A 21,431-nucleotide genomic window follows, 5' to 3' on the forward strand; every position below is an offset into this window, starting at 1 on the left:
ACTACTGTGCCTGTCTGATACTGTGTATGATAAGGGGAAACTAAGGAAGTCAAACTATATAGATGTAGTATAATATAGGTCTGTGGAAAGAGACGTGAAGTGAGACAAGCCATGTGAGACAATGCAGTGACTTTTTTCCTTATATAAGTGGTACTGAATATCAGACCCATTCACAACTGCTCACGGTTTTCACAATTTTCAAACTGGGTCTGCTGGACCCATTCATAATTGGTGTTAAACCTCTAAAAATAGTAGAACAAGAAGCTGCATTCAATAAACGCTTGATGCCCCTGGTGGCATCCTTGTCAGTACAAAGCAACCTAAGTCCAAAACGAGGTCAAGTTCAAGGTCAAACTGAGGTCTGGTGATGTCTGAAGATGAGGAATGGTCAGAGGTTACATCTGCATTAGTATCAAGTCATTCTAGTAAGGGGTACTGATGCTAGACGAAACGGTCCCATTTGGTTAACCAAGAGATGGCCCATATAAAGCAACCTAAGTCCAAAATGAGGTCAAGGTCAAACTGAGGTCAGGTGATGTCTGAAGATGAGGAATGGTCACAGGTTATATCTGCATTAGTATCAAGTCATTCTAGTAAGGGGTATTGATGCTAGACGAAACAGTCCCATTTGGTTAACCAAGAGATGGCCCATATAAAGCAACCTAAGTCCAAAATGAGGTCAAGGTCAAACTGAGGTCAGGTGATGTCTGAAGATGAGGAATGGTCACAGGTTATATCTGCATTAGTATCAAGTCATTATAGTAAGGGGTATTGATGCTAGACGAAACGGTCCCATTTGGTTAACATAGAGATGGCCCATATAAAGCAACCTAAGTCCAAAATGAGGTCAAGGTCAAGGTCAAACTGAGGTCAGGTGATGTCTGAAGATGAGGAATGGTCACAGGTTACATCTGCATTAGTGTCAAGTCATTCTAGTAAGGGGTATTGATGCTAGACGAAACGGTCCCATTTGGTTAAGCTCGTACGGACGGACAGACGGACAGGACGATCACTATATGCCTCCCGCATCAGTAGATGCCGGGGGCATAAAAATGTAAACAAAGCAAGTTTTAAGTTAATTCAGAAGGACTTAAAAAAGCATAATTTCATGAAGGCTGCCAAGTTTACATTCCCTATTGGTAGTAATTGTATCACGCATGTGCATTGTGAAACACCGTTACTGATTAGAGTATGATGTAATGGGGTACCCAAGAGAGCGAAATTTTCTGCCGCTTGCGAGATAGGGCTAAAATCTGGAAGGCGGATTGATCTGTCTATAGCACGGTAAGAGCTGAAGAAGTTTGTTATCAACTTTTGTGAGGAAATTAAGATTTGTTACGTTTGTCACCCTATATTATCAACCCTTTGACATTAATTCATAGTGCGTTTGGGTACGAAACGTTAAGTCATAGTACGTTTAGGTACGAATCGGTTACAAATCATCTAAATGGTGTCTTCATTTGTTCGGAATAAACATATGAATTTAAGTTTTTACATCCATATATTCACATTCAACATTAAACATTTTGATTCACAAAGTATTAAAAAAAAATCACAATTAAGGTGGAAAAAAATCACAATTTTGAGAAAAACCATGCTAATTTTCACAATTTTTCTGGTACCGCACCCATTACCAATTTTGAGAAAAAAAATGAGGTCAATGACACAGACCTAGTATCTGCAAAGCTTGGCTGAAACCACTTGTTTATCTTTATGGAAAAGAAAATTGACCTACCTCTTGCATAAATGCATAGAGAAATGGACCAGCAGAGATGACTTGATGCATATCTAGAAATGTCTGCACCTGGGTTATAATGGCCTGTAACTGTCTTTTGGCTAACTCAAGACCTTTCTCCATTGCTGCTGTATTTGACCTGCAAGTTTTAGAAACAAGAGTGTCATTGACCCTAAAGTGCTCACCTGTGTACAAGGCTTCAAATGTGTTTGTATATGTACAGAGTTAGGTTTCTTCTATGTTAGCTGTATTATATACATGTCACACACACACTTTTGAATCTAGGGCAATAATTTGAACAATTATGGTAGACATTACAAATCTGATATCACAAGCCAAATATCAAGGCTCTAGCTATTATTGATTCAGGGAAGAAAAGTGACCACACCCCCTGGCAGCCATGTTTTTTGACGAATCAGAAAAAATTTGAACAATCTTGGTAGAGGGTCACACAAGAAACATTTGTGCAAAATTCTTTTAAAATCAGGCCAGCAGTTTCACACAAAAAAGATTTTTAAAGTTTCCAGTATATACATATAGGGAAAAGTGACCACGCCCTCTGACGGCCATGTTTTTTGACGAATCAAAATAATTTGAACAATCTTGGTAGAGGGTCACACAAGGACCATTTATGTAAAATTATTTTAAAATCGAGCCAGCAGATCCACAAAAGAAGATTTTTAAAGTTTCAACTATATACATATAGGGAAAAGTGGCCACGCCCTCTGGTGGCCATGTTTTTTGACGAATCAAAATAATTTGAACAATCTTGGTAGAGGGTAGCATAAGGACCATTTATGTAAAATTATTCTAAAATCGTACAATCAGTTTCATACAAGAAATTTTTAAAGTTTCCACTATATACATATAGGGAAAAGTGACCACGCCCTCTGGTGGCCATGTTTTTTGACGAATCAAAAAGAATTTGAAAAACGTTGGTAGACGGTAGCATAAGGACCATTTGTGTGAATTTATTTCAAAATCAGACCATCGGTTTAGGAGGAGATGTCGTTTGAAGTTTTTTCTATATTTAGCTCCGGCAGCCCCTATGTGCAACCAAGCGGAACTGTTTGAAAAACTTTGATAAAGGACCACCCAAGGAACATCATGGCCAAGTATCATCAAAATCCATTTAGTGGTTTTGGAGGAGATGTTGTTTAAATACAAATGTTAACAACGGACGACTTGACGCACGGACGGACGACGGACACAGCGTGATCACAATACCTCACCATGAGCACTCTGTGCTCAGGTGAGCTAAAAAAACAAGAATGTCATCAACTTTACATGAGCTTAACTTAAAAAAGAAAATATGAGCACTGCCTACACGTGCCAACACTCATCTGTTAGTGCTTTGGCGTTAGGTAATATACGAGAAAAGAGGTATTATTCTTCTTATTATTATTATCATTATTATACCAGATTTATATAGCGCCCTTTTCATGACAAACACATTTAAAGGCGCTTTACATATAGCAAATGCAGTCACACAGGGCACGAAATTCATCCTCTACTAGTAAAGACACAGAGCGATCTGACCAGAGGGACAGAGTGAGATAAAGCCCTTAGACAGATAGAGAGAAATTCTTTTTAGATACAGTCTTGTCTGGCTAACTTAGCCTAGTTCTTTGCGAATAGACAGTCAGGTCCATTAACGTGCCCAGTGTATAGCACCAATACACGTGAAGCCATCTTTCCTGGGAAGAACCAGTACAGGCCTCTAAGTTAGGTGGGAGACACTCGAGAGCATCTGAGAAATTTCCAGTGTCTGGACCGGGATTCGAACCCCGGACCTCTGGAATGACAGTCAAGCGTGTTACCACTAGACCACCGGCCCACCTTCTTGACCTTCTTACTAATCTATTGTTGACTGAAAAAATGTTTCAAAGCTATAGTATTCAAGAAATGTGAACCTAAACAAAAAAATAACTAAGAAGTACCAACTTTCTAAGTCAGAAAGGCCATAATTCGTACAAATAGCGGTAGAGAATTATGGTATTGCCCCACATTTAAACCTTTTGATAATAAACTAGTGTACAAAGTTTCCAAGCTATAGCTCTTTAAGTATTCATGACCAGAGCACCACCTGCAATCTCTAGTCTGCAAGTGCTGGACAATATGTAAGAAAAGAGTAATAGTTCAGATTTTCTAAGTACAAAACGGGCCATAATTCTCACAAAACGCAGGTTAGAGTTATGGTTCTTGGCCTAAATAGTTCCCCAATGATGATAAAAAAGTGTGCAAAGTTTCAAAGTTGTAGCTCTTATAGGACTGATTATACTAAACAGGAAGTGACCACTCAGTGTTACATGTGAAGTAGTCCAAAATGTAGTTCCATGCTGTTGATGAAATCTGTTATAATGTGTCATATGAGGATGCGACAGTTATACTTTTGACTTAGTTTTATTGCTTATTGTATTGAGAAAAGATGTAAACCATTTTCATCGTGAATTTCCAGGGATAAGTTTTATTCTTTGAGAAAATGTCTACATACGCGTAATTGCTAAACGGCTATTTTCATGAGAGCATTTTTTGAGGGTGATGTTTCTCAGAACAAATTATTTTTCTAATATTTAACATAACATGTAAATATTTTTCTATTTTTGATAAATAAACATGTCATACTAAATAACCAGATATGGTTTTCATATCATTGAAGTGCTGAAAATGAGGTCTGAGTATTTTATTGTTTATATGAAATAAAGAAGGAAATTAATTGGTAGAATGCAACCTATAGTTTTAAAGAAAAGGTGACCTAAACAAACATTTTAAGCAAGAAACTCCAGGTTAAAGTGGAAGATATAAAACTATAAAAACATCTATGAAAATCAATCTTGGCATATACCTTGATAAAACATCCATCGCCTTTAGGAAACTATCTGTAGGTGTCTTTCCTTTTTCCTGTAAAGCAAAAGTTTACTGATAAACAGAATTTTTCAATGAATTATAGTTACTACAGTGCTAATATTGGCATCAGAATTGTTTAGAAAAAATAAAAAGTAAGGGTAGATTTCCCAGAAGCACAGAGCACCCCAAACATAGCCAGACAGCCATGTATTGCAAAGTAAGCCCGAAGCATAAAATTGTAGTATTTTTCATTTATTTAGACTAGGCTTCGACTAACCACATTAAAGAAAACTTTAACATTCATCTATCTCGGCATTATAGTATTGTCACATACAGGTTATGTTACCATTCAATTTGTATAAATTACATTGTAGAAGCAAGAAAACCACATGACCTCTGACCTAAAACTGATTATTTGGATGGCTTCCTAACTCGACGACTGGGTAGAACTAAAATAGATATGAGCCGTGCCATGAGAAAACCAACATAGTGGGTTTGCGACCAGCATGGATCCAGACCAGCCTGCGCGTCCGTGCAGTCTGGTCAGGCTCCATGCTGTTCGCTTTTAAAGCCTATTGGAATTGGAGAAACTGTTAGCGAACAGCATGGATCCTGACCAGACTGCGCGGATGCACAGGCTGGTCTGGATCCATGCTGGTCGCAAAGCCACTATGTTGGTTTTCCCGTGGCACGGCTCATATACTCACTGTGTTTTCTAAGATAGCTGCTGTAACATGAGCTACGTCAGTGGCACACAACTTGTTCTTAAAACCATACTGGGCAAAAAATGATGGCAGTATCACATCTTCATCTACCAAACTGCAACAAGAGTAATGTTTTCATTATTTGTTTGTACCCTACAAATTTATTTACACTTGTGTAAGCACATGAAGAATTAGACGAAGTTATCAATTAGAATGGGAATGTATAACAATAATGTAGCAAAACCTGTTGCAGCAAACACTACATGCCATGGTATTTTAGGATTCAGATACATACAAGTGTTTGCTACTGAGAATCAAAAGAAACACTGGCATTAAATCAAGAATGTCATCTTTATATCCAACTGTTTATAGCATAAATAGTAAGACATAAGTCCATACTGCAGGACTGTTTTCCCTCTCTACCTAAATCAGCAACTGTCTACACAACCTTCCTTGCTAATTTTTATATCTACATTTCTTCACATTTTACCTATGTGACTTCCATATATTCGGGGTTTCTTTTATTGTCAAGGAAAGCCAGGTATGCATTGAGATAATTTACAACTGAACAAGAGCTGTCAGCTGACAGCAATGCTGGACTATTCAACAGCTTTGTCAACTGAATAAATATGTCGAAAATGGCGCATAATTTTGTGAAAAAGCAAAACAGGGTTATGGAACAAGTACAATGTTTGTTAGTCAATTCATCACAGTGAACAAGTGTGTCAAGTTTCAATCCATTCCCAAAAGTGGTTACTGAGATACCAGCTTACATACAAAAATTTAACCAAACCGGGATGCAGACGCCGACGCATAGTCGAGCTAAGGATTCTGAACTGCCTACTAAGAATACATAATCACATGTCAATGCCAAGTGTCATTACCGGTCCACTACTTTAATACTGAACATATCTATGATATTTCTAACATGCAACACCAGCTTGAACTTAGATGGTAAAACAGTTTTGGAACTTTCAAGTCTCACATGAAAGCTTACCCATATTTGTTCATGTTTTCCTGTATCATAGTTCTAATGTTGGTTTTCAGGCTGGAGTCCATGGAAGCAAATTTCTGTTTACACTGCGTTAATGGCAACCTGTAATGTTTAAATAATATAACAATACAGTCAAACCTGTCTATAAAGACCATCCTTGGGAGAGTCAAAATGGGGTCTTTATTGGGAGTTGGTCTTTATTCACTTAAAAAATACACTTTAAAAGTTAAAATAGGAAACAAAACATATGGTCTTTAGAGCCAGGTGGTCTCTATTCAGAGGTGGTCTTGAACAAAGGTTTGACTGTAAATCAATATGTAATCTGACAAAAAAAGATCAAAGATATTCCCCCGGACTGAAATGGTTTTGATTTTTTTATCAGGTTTTGAGGTTCAGTAAATAAGATAGACACTAAAATGATAATAAATCTATAAGAAGTTCCTTTGGAAACATAGAATGCAACCAAGCAAAGTAATCATGGTAATAGCAGACTTTGTTTTTTTTGTTTTTTTTGGATTCAACGCCGCACTGACACGATAGGTCATATGGTGAATTTCAAGCTTTAATGGTGGAGGAAGACCCCAGGTGCCCATCCGTGCATTTTTTCATCCTGAGCAGGCACCTGGGTAGAACCACCGACCTTCCGTAAGCCAGCTGGATGGCTTCCTCACATGAAGAATTCAACGCCCCAAGTGACACTCGAACCCACATCGATGAGGGGCAAGTGATTTGAAGTCAGCGACCTTAACCACTCGGCCACGGAGGTCCCAGACTTTGTTTTATTAAGTCTGTTCATGAGAGATAACAGAAAGTGAAATACTCTCACACCCCTAGCACAATTCTATTACACATACTAAATGGACTCTATGATTCTAAAAGATTTATACACTGGGGCAGGAACAAAATTGTAATTTCTATTAATTCTTCTTAACACTAACCCCATTTCAGCAAGAAACTCGTGCAATCTCTTCTGTCCTTTAAGTGTCCATATCTTAAATTTACATGCCATATTAATTGAATGACATATACTATCAAACAAGGACCAATGTCTGTACATCGTTAATTGTAACTCATCATCATACATAATCTTGAGGCAGTTAATTGATATAATATCTTCATCATCTCTGAAATATAAACAGGAAGTCATTTTGCATTTTAAGACATAACAAATCGTAATAATGCCATGGTATCTTTATACTTTAAAATACCAAATAAAACTTTGAAATTTTACATTTTGCCTTATCGTCCATAAACTAGGCAAAAAAGCAAGACATTTCATTTTTATTTTTCACATAAAATTTTTATAAGTACTGCAAAAACATGAAAAAGACAAGCGTTAATTTTGCATTGCAAATAGTTTACTTTCTTATGAGGGAAATGTGCAGGTACTTAATGCAATAAGACTCCATCAAAAACAATATTTATCAACAACAAAAATATATCTTTAAGTAGCAAACTTTAAAGCTTATAAACTGCTTACAAAAATGTGTAGATACAAATTCAAAACACACTGATAATCTTGTTCTGCAAAAATGCCATTCAGTTCCATATCTGTCTAGTCTAGGATGTAACTTAGTGTGATACTTATCATGATCTTGAAAAAGATATATGTTCGAAAAATAAAATAAACTAGAACTATCACTAAAGGTGATGAATGTACCCCCACATGCACTGACAGAGCACATTGCAATTTGACGCACACAAGATTGCATAATTATGTGGACTGTATGTATATAGCAGACCTGGGGTAATTAAAAATGTAATTGTAATTAATTGCAATCAAATTACATTTTCCAAGTAATTGAATGTAATTTGTAATTGGGTCATTTATCAATTACATGTAATTGTAATTTAACTAATTACAGAACAATTCTAGGGTGTAATTGGCAATTACATTTTAATTACTTTCCAATTACATGGCATGCTAATCCAGTTTGTTGAACAAAGAGTATATATAATTTGTTCAACAAACTGGATTATTATTTTATGTTTATTACCAGTGACACTTCACTTTAACATGCTAATATGCATTTCATAGCTGTGAAAAATAACAATAGAATATTATGGTAGGTGTTAACCCCTTGGACATAGCTCCTTTGTTCTGATATTTGTTTCATTAGAACCTACTGGTAATCTTTGATGATGTTTGTCATTATGTTTTTGGAGAAAATGATCAAATTAGGATTTGAAATTGTTATTTGCATAATTATTATTTAGATTTTTATCGGAGCAAAAATTGAAATGCTTAGCATTTAGTTTAATCATTTTTTATCTGTGATAAAATTTGTTGTATTAGATGATATAAACAACAGTTCTAACAAGATAAAAGATTTAATTATTATTGTTGACATTATGAGTATTCTACAGTTTTAGTGACATAGTTATTCTAGGATGACTCATGAATGTTTTACAACTTATTTTCGATGTGGTCCTTTGGATAACTTGTAGTGTCAAGGATAAAAACTTAAGATATATGTTTAAAATGTAAATGATTAAATACTGAACTAGACTAGTTAAATTTGAAACATATTGCAGAACCATGATCCTATAAACTTAGAGAAATTCAGACCTCAGAGAAATACCTGACTTTACATGCATCTTCTCTAACGGAATTCTGCTAAATGATGTATTAACTATTAATTAGGGCTGACTTGTAGCTCCTTTTGCAATAATATTAAAGACAGAGTAATGTTCTCCTGCAAACACAGATTTTACTTTGAGCTTAAATTCAATTTTGAAATAACTGAAATCAGTTTACATGTGGATTATCATGTTTGTGTAGTACAAAGTAAAGAACTTTGCTACAGTGTTTGTGTAAGAAGCACCACATTTGGTATTGTAATTGAAGGTAATTAATTACAATTTCCAATGTAATTGTAATTTAATTAATTACATTGTTAAATTTCATGTAATGGTAATTGTAATTTAATTGTAAATCTCTCAATGTAATTGTAATTTAATTAATTACATTTTAAAGTAATTGACCCCAGGTGTGGTATATAGACTGTATGTATACAGTATAGTAACAAAAAACAAAGTCCCATAACTATACAGAATATTTATCTAAAAGAACGTAACATGCACCATGCACAACTAGGGTTAGTACTGATCACTTGTGTGAAGTTTCATTAAATTGTGTGCAAGGGTTCGGAAGATTAAGTGCGCACAAGACTGCATATGCAGACTGTATGTACATAGTATGTTAACAAGAAACAAAGTCCCATAAGTCTGCAATTTTTGTCGTTGAAAGAACCTAGCATGCCCCATGCACAACTACTGTTGTTACTGATTGTCACAAATTGACATACGGGCCTTATTTTATCTGTAGTGTAAATGCAGGTATTGCATCATCTTTTTGTAAATTTTTGAGTTATTGAGGTAAATGTCAGATTTCACGCATGAAATACCTCTCATGTTTTTCTGTATTTCATAACTTAAATTTCCATGTAAATTTCATTAAATTCTGTTCAGTAATAAGAAAGTTGATATTTTATAAACTTCAGTAATTTATGTTTTTATCCCCAAAACCACTATAATGGGCCTCAAATTGTCAATTTAAATTCGCGCCAAAGTAGTTAGATTTCCCGGCTATATCGTGAATCCCGTGAAAATGACAATAGTCGGAGCTCACGGCTTAACCGTGAATCCCATGAAATTTAGTATTTGGCGGGACATTATCCTTTAAATAGACTGGACTAGATATGCCTTGCGCACACCACCTTACGACTTTATAGACGAATCTATGTCTGAATTATTTTCTTGCTAGAAATTTATGCTCGATCGAGGTAAGAAATTTATTTGTTAAATTTTTGTATGATTTTTGCATTACGATTTTTTTTTGGGTAAATTTTTGTTTATTCTACAGAATTCTGTAACATTTACTTTTCGGCATGTGATTTTTGCTAGTTTCGGTATGTTAGGATGATTTATTAAATTTTTCAGACTTTTGTAAATTATTTCGAAAGAGGAATCTAAAATGTTTCATTTATATAAGATGTAAAATTTGGACTGAAATTTGTAACATGATATTTATAAAGTACTTTGTTTCAAAAACTTATGTCAAACATTTCGTTATTATGGAACGCCATTACTGCATTGTATTGTTATGTATAAATCTATATGGCAAGTCTAGTGCCATGTTTGTAATATATTATTGTAATTTGTAATTGTATGCCAGTCTATAGCACATCTAATTAATGTCCGTTTTAGTATATGGCATTAGATATTATATGGATGCCAACTATGATATAACGTTTGATTTACATTGAATTTTGTTAATTTGTAGTTGTAAATAATGGCTGCAGTTTATCATGTCCGTATCTATAATGTTTCATCATATACTTTTCATATTTTTCTCATACTTTAACTTTAGTCTTTTAAGTAAGTAATTTTTGTAATAATGGAAGTAATAAGTGACGTATTTTAATCATGTGACGTCTGAACTTAGTAGCACATATATTTTGTATAAGTAGCACGTATTATTTATGGGAGCCTACGGAGGTATGGTGTACCCAAAGGAGCAGTTTTATGCCCTGACTTATTTGTTTTGCTATGGTGCTTACCATATGTTATATATTTTAGCTTCTTCCGCCAGACGATTTTACCTGGTGATGTCATAACCCGGAAGTACAATGCCCGAGGTTCACTTGTCTTCACTCGCCTGGATGTGATATTCCCAGCGCAGAGCTTTCGTCCCATGGTTGTGCCGTAAACCGCAAAGACGATGATTTTTGTTATCCTCTGAAGTCAGCTCAGGGATGCAATCACCTACCACCATAGGGAGCCAACACGGAATCAACGTATTCACGGTTTAAAGGGACTGTATTTTGAATTTAGAAGCTACATTTTGTTTGTGCTATTTAAAGTTCACAATTGAATTAAAGAACTGTGTCACGTCAGATTAGAATGGAATTTAAGAACTTTTGTATCTAGAGATACTGAACTTTCTTTTTTTTTTCTTTCTTATAATCAGTTTTTTTTTCTTTTCATATCTATTCATTGTAAATAATCATCTTATGTAAATAAATTTGTAAATATTGTAAAGGGTGTTGATTTGTTCTGATGGTTGCTGTCGCCGGTACGGCCTTTCCTGTCACACTGATCACTTGTGTGAAGTTTCATTAAATTGTGTCAAGGGGACGAGGAGAGATGGTGCGCACAAGATTGTGTCTATGTTTATAGTTTTGTAACAAAAAACAAAGTCCCGTAACTCTGCAAATTTTTTTTTCTGAAAGAACCTAACATGCCCCATGCACAACTACTGTTGTTACTGATCACTTGTGTGAAGTTTCATTGAATTGTGTCAAGTGGATGCGGAGAGATGGTGCGCACAAGATTGTGTCTATGTATATAGTATAGTAACAAAAAACAAAGTCCCAAAACTCTGCAATTTTTTTTTCTGAAATAACCTAACATGCCCCATGCACAACTACTGTTGTTACTGATCACTTGTGTGAAGTTTCATTAAATTGTGTCAAGTGGATGAGGAGAGATGGTGCGCATAAGATTGTGTCTATGTATATAGTATAGTAACAAAAAACAAAGTCCCATAACTCTGCAAGTTTTTTTTCTGAAAGAACCTAACATGCCCCATGCACAACTACTGTTGTTACTGATCACTTGTGTGAAGTTTCATTAAATTGTGTCAAGGGGATGAGGAGAGATGGTGCACATAAGATTGTGTCTACAGACAGACGGACGGACAGACAGACAACCTGAAACCAGTATACCCCCCTTTACAACTTTGTTGTCCGGGGGTACAAAAAGTGTTTTCTATACAGAGAGTTGTATCTCAAAAGTTGTCATTCCAAACAGCTGCAGTCCTACCACTCAAAACCATACCATAAAGAAAATTAAACTTACTAGCATTAAACTTCAGCATCATATTTTCTAAGTTCAGTTTGACACTTCTCAAAAGACAACTTACTTGTGGTTTAGTCTTGAAACATGTGACTGCAGTGCCATCACATCTTCTATGTATTTTTCTCTTGGTGTTTTATAGTGTATATACTGGTCTGTAACACCAACAATTGCCAGCCATAACAGATCATTCGAATCTTTCGAGATCTTCCAAGCCAACTCAAACATCAATAATGCTGACTGAATGGAAAGACAAAGATATATAAATTCAAATGAATTTTACTCTATGGGTTTTATTTCTTTTGTTGGGTTTAACGTCGTACCGACACAATCATAGGCCATATGGTAACTTTCCAGCTTTGATGGTGGAGGAAGACCCCTAGATGCCTCCCTGTGCATTATTTTATCAGGGGCAGGCACCTAGGTAGAAGCACCTACCTTCTGTCAGCCAGTTGGATGGCTTCCTCAAATGAAGAATCCTAAGCCTGAGTGAGGCTCGAACCCACATCAGTGAGGGACAAGTGATTTGAAGTATCAACGACCTTAACCACTGAACCACCGAGGCCCCTTTAATATCTGTTAAGAGGCAATACTAAAGCTTTAATGGTAGAGAAAGTTTTTAACACTTAGCATTATTTTAACAAGAGGACCATGATGGTCCTGAATCGCTCACCTCCTCCCACATGACCCAGTTTCGAGTATGACGTCGTTTTTTCTATTATCTGACATAGTGACGTAGTTTTTGAGCTCATGTGACCCAGTTTTGAACTTGACCTAGATATTATCAAGTTAAAATTTCTGACCAATTTTCATGAAGATCCATTGAAAAATATGGTCTGTAGAGAGGTCACAAGGTTTTTTTTCTATTATTTGACCTATTGACCTAGTTTTCGAAGGTACGTGACCCTGTTTTGAATTTTATCTAGATATCATCAAGGTGAACATTCTCACTAATTTTCATGAAGATCTCATGAAAAATATGGCCTCTAGAGAGGTCACAAGGTTTTTCTATTTTTATACCTACTGGCCTAGTTTTTGATCGCACGTGACCCAGTTTTGAAACTGATTTAGATATCATCTAGGTGAACATTCAGATCAATTTTCATGAAGATCCATTGAAAAATATGGTCTCTAGAGAGGTCAAAAGATTTTTCTATTTTTAGACCTACTGACCTAGTTTTTGACCGCAGTTGACCCAGTTTCAAACTTGACCTAGATATCATCAAGATGAACATTCAGACCAACTTTCATACAGATCCCATGAAAAGTATGGCCTCTAGAGAGGTCACAAGGTTTTTTCATTATTTGACCTACTGACCTACTTTTTGAAGGCACGTGACCCATTTTCAAACTTGACCTAGATATCATCAAGATGAACATTCTGACCAATTTTTATGGAATTCCATTCACAAGTATGGCCTCTAGAAAGGTCACAAGGTTTTTCTATTTTTAGACCTACTGACCTAGTTTTTGTCCGCACATGACCCTGTTTCGAACTTGACCTAAATATCATCAAGATAAACATTCAGACCAACTTTCATACAAATCCCATGAAAAATATGGCCTTTAGAGAGGTCACAAGGTTTTTCTATTATTTGACCTACTGACCTAGTTTTTGATGGCACGTGACCCATTTTAGAACTTGACCTAGATATCATCAAGATGAAAATTCAGACCAATTTTCATGAAGATCTCATAAAATATATGGCCTCTAGAGAGGTCACAAGGTTTTTCTATTTTTAAACCTACTGACCTAGTTTTTGACCGCACGTGACCAAGGTTCGAACTTGACCTAGATATCATCAAGATGAAAATTCAGACCAACTTTCATACAGATCCCATGAAAAATATGGCCTTTAGAGAGGTCACAAGGTTTTTCTATTATTTGACCTACTGACCTAGTTTTTGATGGCACTTGACCCAGTTTCAAACTTGACCTAGATATCATCAAGGTGAAAGTTCTGACCAATTTTCATGAAGATCTTATGAAATATATGGCCTCTAGAGAGGTCACAAGGTTTTTCTATTTTTAGACCTACTGACCTAGTTTTTGATGGCATGTAACCCAGTTTCGAACTTGACCTAAATATCATCAAGGTAAACATTCTGACCAATTTTCATGAAGATCTTGTGAAATATATGGCCTCTAGAGAGGTCACAAGGTTTTTCTATTTTTAGACCTACTGACCTAGTTTTTTAAGGCACGTGACCCAGTTTCGAACTTGACCTAGATATCATCAAGATGAACATTCTGACCAACTTTCATAAAGTTCCCACAAAAAATGTGACCTCTAGAGTGGTCACAAGCAAAAGTTTACGGACGCACGCATGCATGGACGGACGAGGGACGCTGCGTGATCACAAAAGCTCACCTTGTCACTATGTGACAGGTGAGCTAAAAAGTAGTCTTGCACAACAATAGGACCATCAAATATCAGCACCATGTTAGAAGCAGGACAACTTCATCACACATTCAAAAATCAAATTTTGAAAAGGTCTTTCCATGAAACAGCAGTAAGTGAAGTAAAAAACCATATAACGAGGCCCAAGCTGAAAAATTCCACTGTAGTATCTCTGAGCCAATCATGGACATCAAGAAGATTTTACCTTTATACTTTTATTATACTTACTGAAGTTCCATATGTTGAAAACTGCATGTATTCAAATAGCACTTTATTTCTGTAAATAAACATAATATGTAACCATTAAAGCAAATAGTTATCTCCCTTGATTAAGTAAATATACTATATTCATATGTATTGTAAAAGGGTTAATCTCTATCATGGACTCTATTGTTAGCAGTTTGAAAATATTAAAGGCTTGTTGTTATGTAATATAGTTTAACTTTAACACATGTTTCTTATCAGAAGTAATAGAATTATTTGCAATGATTACAGAACAGTCTTGTTAAAGCATATCAAATGTCTACTAATAATTTTCTTATTTACCTATTTTCTTCCCATTTTCTCTTTTCCATTCTCCGTTCTATTGCAGCATCATCAAATCTTTTCCGTTTTCGTGATGACTGGGTTTCAGATTCATCGCTGTCATTTCCAGAATCCATGTCCGACTGAATGGGAATACTTAAACATCTTAATAAAATACATGAGAAAATAGTTCAAGATTTCAATTTTGAACCAAATAATTCATCCGCATTTATATTTTTTCAAAACTGAAGAGTAACTATTTATAGGTCATTCTGCAGGTTTGATTAACCTGAGTGACAAGGTAACATCATTTATCAGGAAAAACAATGCTGCTTATTATATGTTATTATTTTGAGTTATTTAACATAAAACCTGAAAAAAGACAGTAGCACTGACTGTTTAACACTTAACACACTGGATATAATAAATTCCCAGTAACATTTATGTTACCCATATAGGGCTTCCTTGCATATTCTAGGTTTTCAAGATAAACAATCTTTTGCAGCGACATCCAATTAATCAAAGTGCAGAATTAACTTAAGTGAATCAACAAACTATCAGGTTAGTGATAAACTATAAGAACACTTTCAAAGTTTGCACAGCATGCCAAAGCAACTGCAATTAAATAAGAAAGGAAAGGTAACCCTGAAATAAGCAAAGCGGGGATGTGAATTACCTCCTCTTCATCATCTCTGAAGACATCATCATATTCAGGGACAGATAACTCAGCAGACTTCATCAGTAATTTGATCTGTACAGCATTAAATACATTATGTACATCAACAGGCCGATGGCTGAAATGAACATGCTATAAATTAAAACAGAATATCTCTTTCGACATTGAGAATTTTCAGCACTTGGTTTAAAATCACATTAATAAAATCAAGGTTACAGAAATTTAACTGTTAAGGCAAAAGAAGATTCCAAGTCAGTTGAATGGCTGATCCACAGCACGCTCGAACACAATGTAACATTCAAACCTTGCCACTGAACAAATGTAACTTAAGTATAAGGTTGTCATAAAGCACAGAAAAAAATGTACCTCTTAGGATATAAAAGAGCTGCCCAGAAGACAGTATGCTCTACTATTCCACAAACAAAACAAGGGCCGCAACTTGGCATGACTTATGTGACTGAATTATTTTATTACAATTTATAATAAATTAGAATTTAATAAAACAAAGATAACAACTGGCAGGTAAAACTTCAACCAAATTTTCTAAGTCAAAAAAGAGCCATATTCTGAATTAATTTCAAACAAGAGTTCCCTCAACTTGGTTATGAATTGACACTGGATGTGACGGATGTCTTGTGTGATATTTCCAGTCCAATATATATATAGTTGTTAATGGGATACTGCTTGAAAGTTGCACTCTACATTTTAACCAAATTTTAATGCCGAAAAAGGGCCAAAATTTGAATAAAATACAACCAAGTGTTACCTAACTTAACTGTAACTAGGAAGTCTTGTGTGAAGTTTCAATCCAAATTCCAATGAATGCAATGGTAACTGAGATATGACAGTTCAAGCAAAATTTTAACCAAGCTGCAATGAGAAGGATAATACCTGGGCCAGTAGGATAGCTCTAACTACTCTTGAAACACTAAAAGACAAAAGATGAATTTTTGTTATATTTTTATACTCACCTATCACAGATATAAAATTTTATGTATTCTTCAGGCTGTAGCTCCTCAACAACATCTATATTAGCACCACAGTTGATCATTATCACATGTTTAATCTGTAAACCAGAATAGTAAGTCACAGACAAGTTCGGACGTGTTTGACAAAAGACAAAATAACACAAAAACGATACATTAATAATGCCCGATTAAAAACTGCATAAAATGAACTGTTTTTAGTTCTTTAAACTGTATATATACACTACGGTACAATGAATAGAGCTTTGCACATTCATGTTTGTTAAAAGTACCTGCAAATGCCATTTAAAATGTAGTTTTACAAAATATGATGTATGATCATATATTGCTTATAAATATATACATGTACCACATTTATATACATCGTCTTTTAATGATAAACATGTCCAAAGGAATCAGAGCTACTCCGGAAAAGAAAGTACAAATAAGAATGAATAATGAGTGATAAAACCAGTGGGACAGAGCCAGAGAAAGTCCCTAGAACAAAGAGTAAAGTTTTTGGATACAGACATGTCCAGCTTACATTGCCTAGCTCTTTTTAAACAGTCATGTTCTTTAACATGCTCAATGTTTGAGCAATGATACAAAACTTCCAGGCCCCTTGAGAAATTATAACCAACACTGTACAAGCAAGAAATACTATGAACAACATTTCAGAAATTCTAGTGCCAAGACTGGGAATCAAACCAAGGTCCTTGGAATTGGCAGTTCAAGTGTTTTACCATTTATACTTTTCCCCGGTTATATGTCAAGGAGCACTGCAGTTTAATAAAACTTATCAAATCTGGTAGAAAGTTGTGCAGCATTTTTGTAAAGTTTAATTTAGCATTTGGGATGTCACATAATTGCATACAAATATGGATACAGGTAGTCAAAATATGAATATGGTTACCCCTTCCGAATTCTCAATGAAGGCTCTCTCCAAGTCCTCTCTCCCTGACACAGGAACAATTGTGTACAATATCTGATCACATTGAAACAAACCCTGAAATAAAAAGGGAACAAACTGTACTCTAAATAATTTTTATCTATTTTGTCTAACATACTATACTTATAAGATGATACTTTAGTCTAATTTCCTGTTATGACAATTTTTATGATTTGTGAATACTACAATTTTTGTATTAAGGTAGTGGATTTGTAATTATTATCTGCAATTTCAAAATGTTTTCATTTTTTTTGTATGCAATGTCAGCATTCTCCAGATTATACAGAAAGCTGTGTGTGTTGAACTTGTACACGTCCCCGAAGAATGCCTAATTGCATAACGAGAATATTTACAGGAACATGTACATGTAATCACACATAAATTGCCAAGTGTCATTACAGGTCAACTACCTTAAGCTTTTCACAAATTTCTTTTCAATCAAAACAAGAGCCATGTCAGACATGGCTAATCCCCCCACCGGGCATATCATAATTGAAGGATGTGGTCCGCATCAGGGGTTTTAAGATGTGGAAGAAAGAATAAGTCAGTAGTGAGGTGGTTTACTGCTAAATTTTATTAATTTTCATGAAGAGTATAACTATGATGTTTTTCTATATGGCTACTGTAAAAAGAAGGAATGGAAAGCTAACAGGGAACAAGAGTGCCAGAATGTCACAATATATGCCCGTCAAAGCAAATTTCTTTACTCTAGCAGCTGTATTTGCAAATGGAATGTTAATTTTGTGGTTGTTTAGTAATCATTGTAAGTCTTTTGTTTTTTAAAGTCCACAAAAAAAATCCTTACTAGGTAGAGATACCTTATATATAATAAAATTAATAAAATACACCTAAAACTGGAGAGTAACATCTATGCTGTACCACAGAAAAGTGGTCTTGTTTTTTCCCTAGGGTCAATTATAAAAATGTTACAATATAAGTTATTTATAGTAACAACTAAGGGAAGTTAATCTTAAAAAAAAAAAAAAAAAAAAAAAAAAAAAATTGCAAGTCCACACAAAAATCTTTATCAGGAAGAGACTGGTCAAAATACACCTCAAAATTGGATTTAGCATGTTTGTTGTACTACAGAAAAGTGGTCTCGATTTTTCCCTACAACTAGTAATGAAAAAGTTACAATAAAAGCTATTTAAAGTAACAACAAAGGGAGTAATTCTAAAGAAGGGAACTGCGCATGACACTTCGTCTCATGATGGTGTATAATTGTGCCAAGTTACATCAAAATCCCTCCATGCATGAAGAAGAAATGCTTCGGACAAAGTCATTCTTGTATCTGACCTTTGGCCTCTAAGTGTGACCTTGACCTTAGGCCTAGTGACCTGGATCATGCGCATGACACTCCGTCTCGTGGTGGTAAACATTTGTGCCAAGTTATATCAAAATCCCTCAATGCATGAAGAAGAAATGCTCCGGACAAGGTTTTTATTCTTGTATCCTTTGACCTCTAAGTGTGACCTTGACCTTAGACCTAGGGACCTAGTTCTTGCGTATGACACTCCGCATCGTGGTGGTAAACATTTGTGCCAAGATATATCAAAATCCCTCCATGCATGAAGAAGATATGCTCCGGACAAATTTCTTTAAGAAAATATGATAAAGGGGAATAACTCAAAAAATAGGCAAGGTAGAGTTATTGTTCTTGCACACTGCACTTCCTCCCAATGTGTTCTATCAGTGTATGAAGTTTGAAGAAAATCCCTCCAGTACTTTTGGAGTTATGCTCCGGACAATTTTTTTTAAGAAAATAAGATAAAGGGGAATAACTCAAAAAATAGGCAAGGTAGAGTTATTGTTCTTGCACACTGCACTTCCTCCCAATGTGTTCTATCAGTGTATGCAGTTTGAAGAAAATCCCTCAAGTACTTTTGGAGTTATGCTCCGGACAAATATCGTTGCGGACACACGGACGCACGGACGGAGAGCATTTCTAATATCCCCTTCACCTTTGGTGGGGGGATAAACTAAAAGGAAATTTCTTTATACCTGTAGAATCTTGCAAGCACATATTGCATCTACGTCAAAAGCCACCAGTACCAGCACTCGCTGCAATAAAAATAAATGATAATTTTAACTTATTATTGATGCTTAAAACGAATGATGGCCCTTTTTCAAAAAAAAAAAACGCTCTCATTTTGCTTTAAATGTTCAATTATCAGTATCACTAAGGACATTATGAGAAATTATGAAACTGACCTTTTGTTTGGCACATGTACATACTGAACCGCTCAGAAAGTATTAAATATAGCACCCTTTGGAAAATGCACAACACATTTACCTTATTCAAAATTTTGGGCTTTAAAATACATCAAAGATCAAAAATGTACCTAAAAATAAAAATAAGATTGCAAAATCCGTACTTTCAGCAGAAAAATTGTTTCCGTAGGTGTTTCCAGTGGTCCCTTACAATTGCTGCAGTACAAATATTCTCTAAGGGACATTGCTGCCGTGTGAATAATGAAGCAGGGATGGCTGCTGTGTCCACAATACATATATATTATTCAAAGTGAATCACAAGGCAGCCATGTATATACCAGAGATTTGAAACAAAAAACAACTTGAAACGCATATAGTCTAGAGCAAATCTCACCATTATCTTGTGCCAAACACTAATTTTTTGTTGATGAGGTCATATTTTCATTGTGAGAAAGTAAGAATTTTCCTAAATCCTTATCTTCTGGCAAAAATAATAGCTATTATTGTACACAGCCTTTATATTGGTTAATCTCACCAGCCCCCCTGACCCTACTAACGGAAATACTGGAGGACGGGATTTATCTAGCTTGTCTAGGGATTTATCCTATTGACCATATCGACATTATTGATAAATCCCGTTTTCCGGTATTTCCGTACATAGGGTCAGGGGGGTCGGCGAGATTAACCGATATAAAGACCGTGTACGCTATGAGCGATTATTTTTGCCAGAAGATAAGAATTTATGAAAGATCTTACTTTCTCACAATGGAAATACTATTCTACGACTTCGGCAACATTGTTTTTTGCAAAAATAATCTGTTTATCTTGAACAATGCAAAAAATTTCACACCTTCGGTATCGAGCCACGGAAGCGGCAGTGTAGAATAAAAGATAAAATTTCAAAAATAAAGTAAGCTTTGAGGATATTTTTGCTATATTTTAATTACAACAATGTTTAATGATAATCTGCAATACTTTTTTTTATTCATTTTCTTTGTTTAAAACTTTAAAAAAGGATAATCTAAACACTACCGCCATGTAGCGTAATGGCCGATACCCCCCTCACCGTGAAAACGGGAACGGGCGTTTATTAGTGGTTTATACCGGAAAACGGGATTTTATCCATAATGTCGATATCGTGAATAATGTCGATATGGTCAATGCCCAGTATTTTGGTTAGAGAACCTGTCCCGGACGAATAAGTTTGCTGTCTAGGGAACAGATTCCGATTCTCTAGCCTCTGCTGTATAAAAAATTTAAAATCTGAAATGTCCTTTTTCAATAGAATAATTTGCACAGTTGCACAGCAAAATATAGCCAAGACTGAAATCATGACCAGTCATAAATCTCGGCCTGAACACATATTCATCTTTAGAATCTCAGTGAAGTGTAAAATGACAATGAGAATTAACCTGATGTTGAATGGCATCGTAGAATTCTTTGCGAAAATCTTTGATAATCATTTTTTCATCACAGGCTTTTTTCCTTGTTTTGATTATGGCGCGGTGAAAACCCGGAAATTAGTCAAATTGCCAAAGAGATAATACAAACTACCCTTTGATTG

At 35.3% G+C, this 21,431-nt stretch overlaps 1 protein-coding gene across 1 annotated transcript in view; it reads right to left on the bottom strand.

The window, feature by feature from the left end:
* LOC123534005 (cell division control protein 45 homolog) overlaps nt 1-21,418 on the bottom strand; it is a 28,366-nt gene extending 6,948 nt beyond the window's left edge. The window contains exons 1-13 of the mRNA XM_045316028.2: nt 21,280-21,418; nt 19,658-19,717; nt 17,621-17,713; nt 16,714-16,808; nt 15,743-15,860; nt 15,088-15,209; nt 14,770-14,818; nt 12,207-12,379; nt 7,219-7,404; nt 6,284-6,382; nt 5,290-5,401; nt 4,581-4,636; nt 1,736-1,874 (exon numbers count right to left, since the gene is read on the bottom strand). Coding sequence (XP_045171963.2) covers nt 1,736-1,874; nt 4,581-4,636; nt 5,290-5,401; nt 6,284-6,382; nt 7,219-7,404; nt 12,207-12,379; nt 14,770-14,818; nt 15,088-15,209; nt 15,743-15,860; nt 16,714-16,808; nt 17,621-17,713; nt 19,658-19,717; nt 21,280-21,330 — 1,353 coding nt within the window. The 5' untranslated portion in view covers nt 21,331-21,418. The remainder of the gene's footprint in view (nt 1-1,735; nt 1,875-4,580; nt 4,637-5,289; nt 5,402-6,283; nt 6,383-7,218; nt 7,405-12,206; nt 12,380-14,769; nt 14,819-15,087; nt 15,210-15,742; nt 15,861-16,713; nt 16,809-17,620; nt 17,714-19,657; nt 19,718-21,279) is intronic.
* Nucleotides 21,419-21,431: the final 13 nt, after the last annotated feature.

The sequence above is a fragment of the Mercenaria mercenaria genome, chromosome 12, assembly GCF_021730395.1.
Source record: "Mercenaria mercenaria strain notata chromosome 12, MADL_Memer_1, whole genome shotgun sequence".
NCBI lineage: Eukaryota > Metazoa > Mollusca > Bivalvia > Venerida > Veneridae > Mercenaria > Mercenaria mercenaria.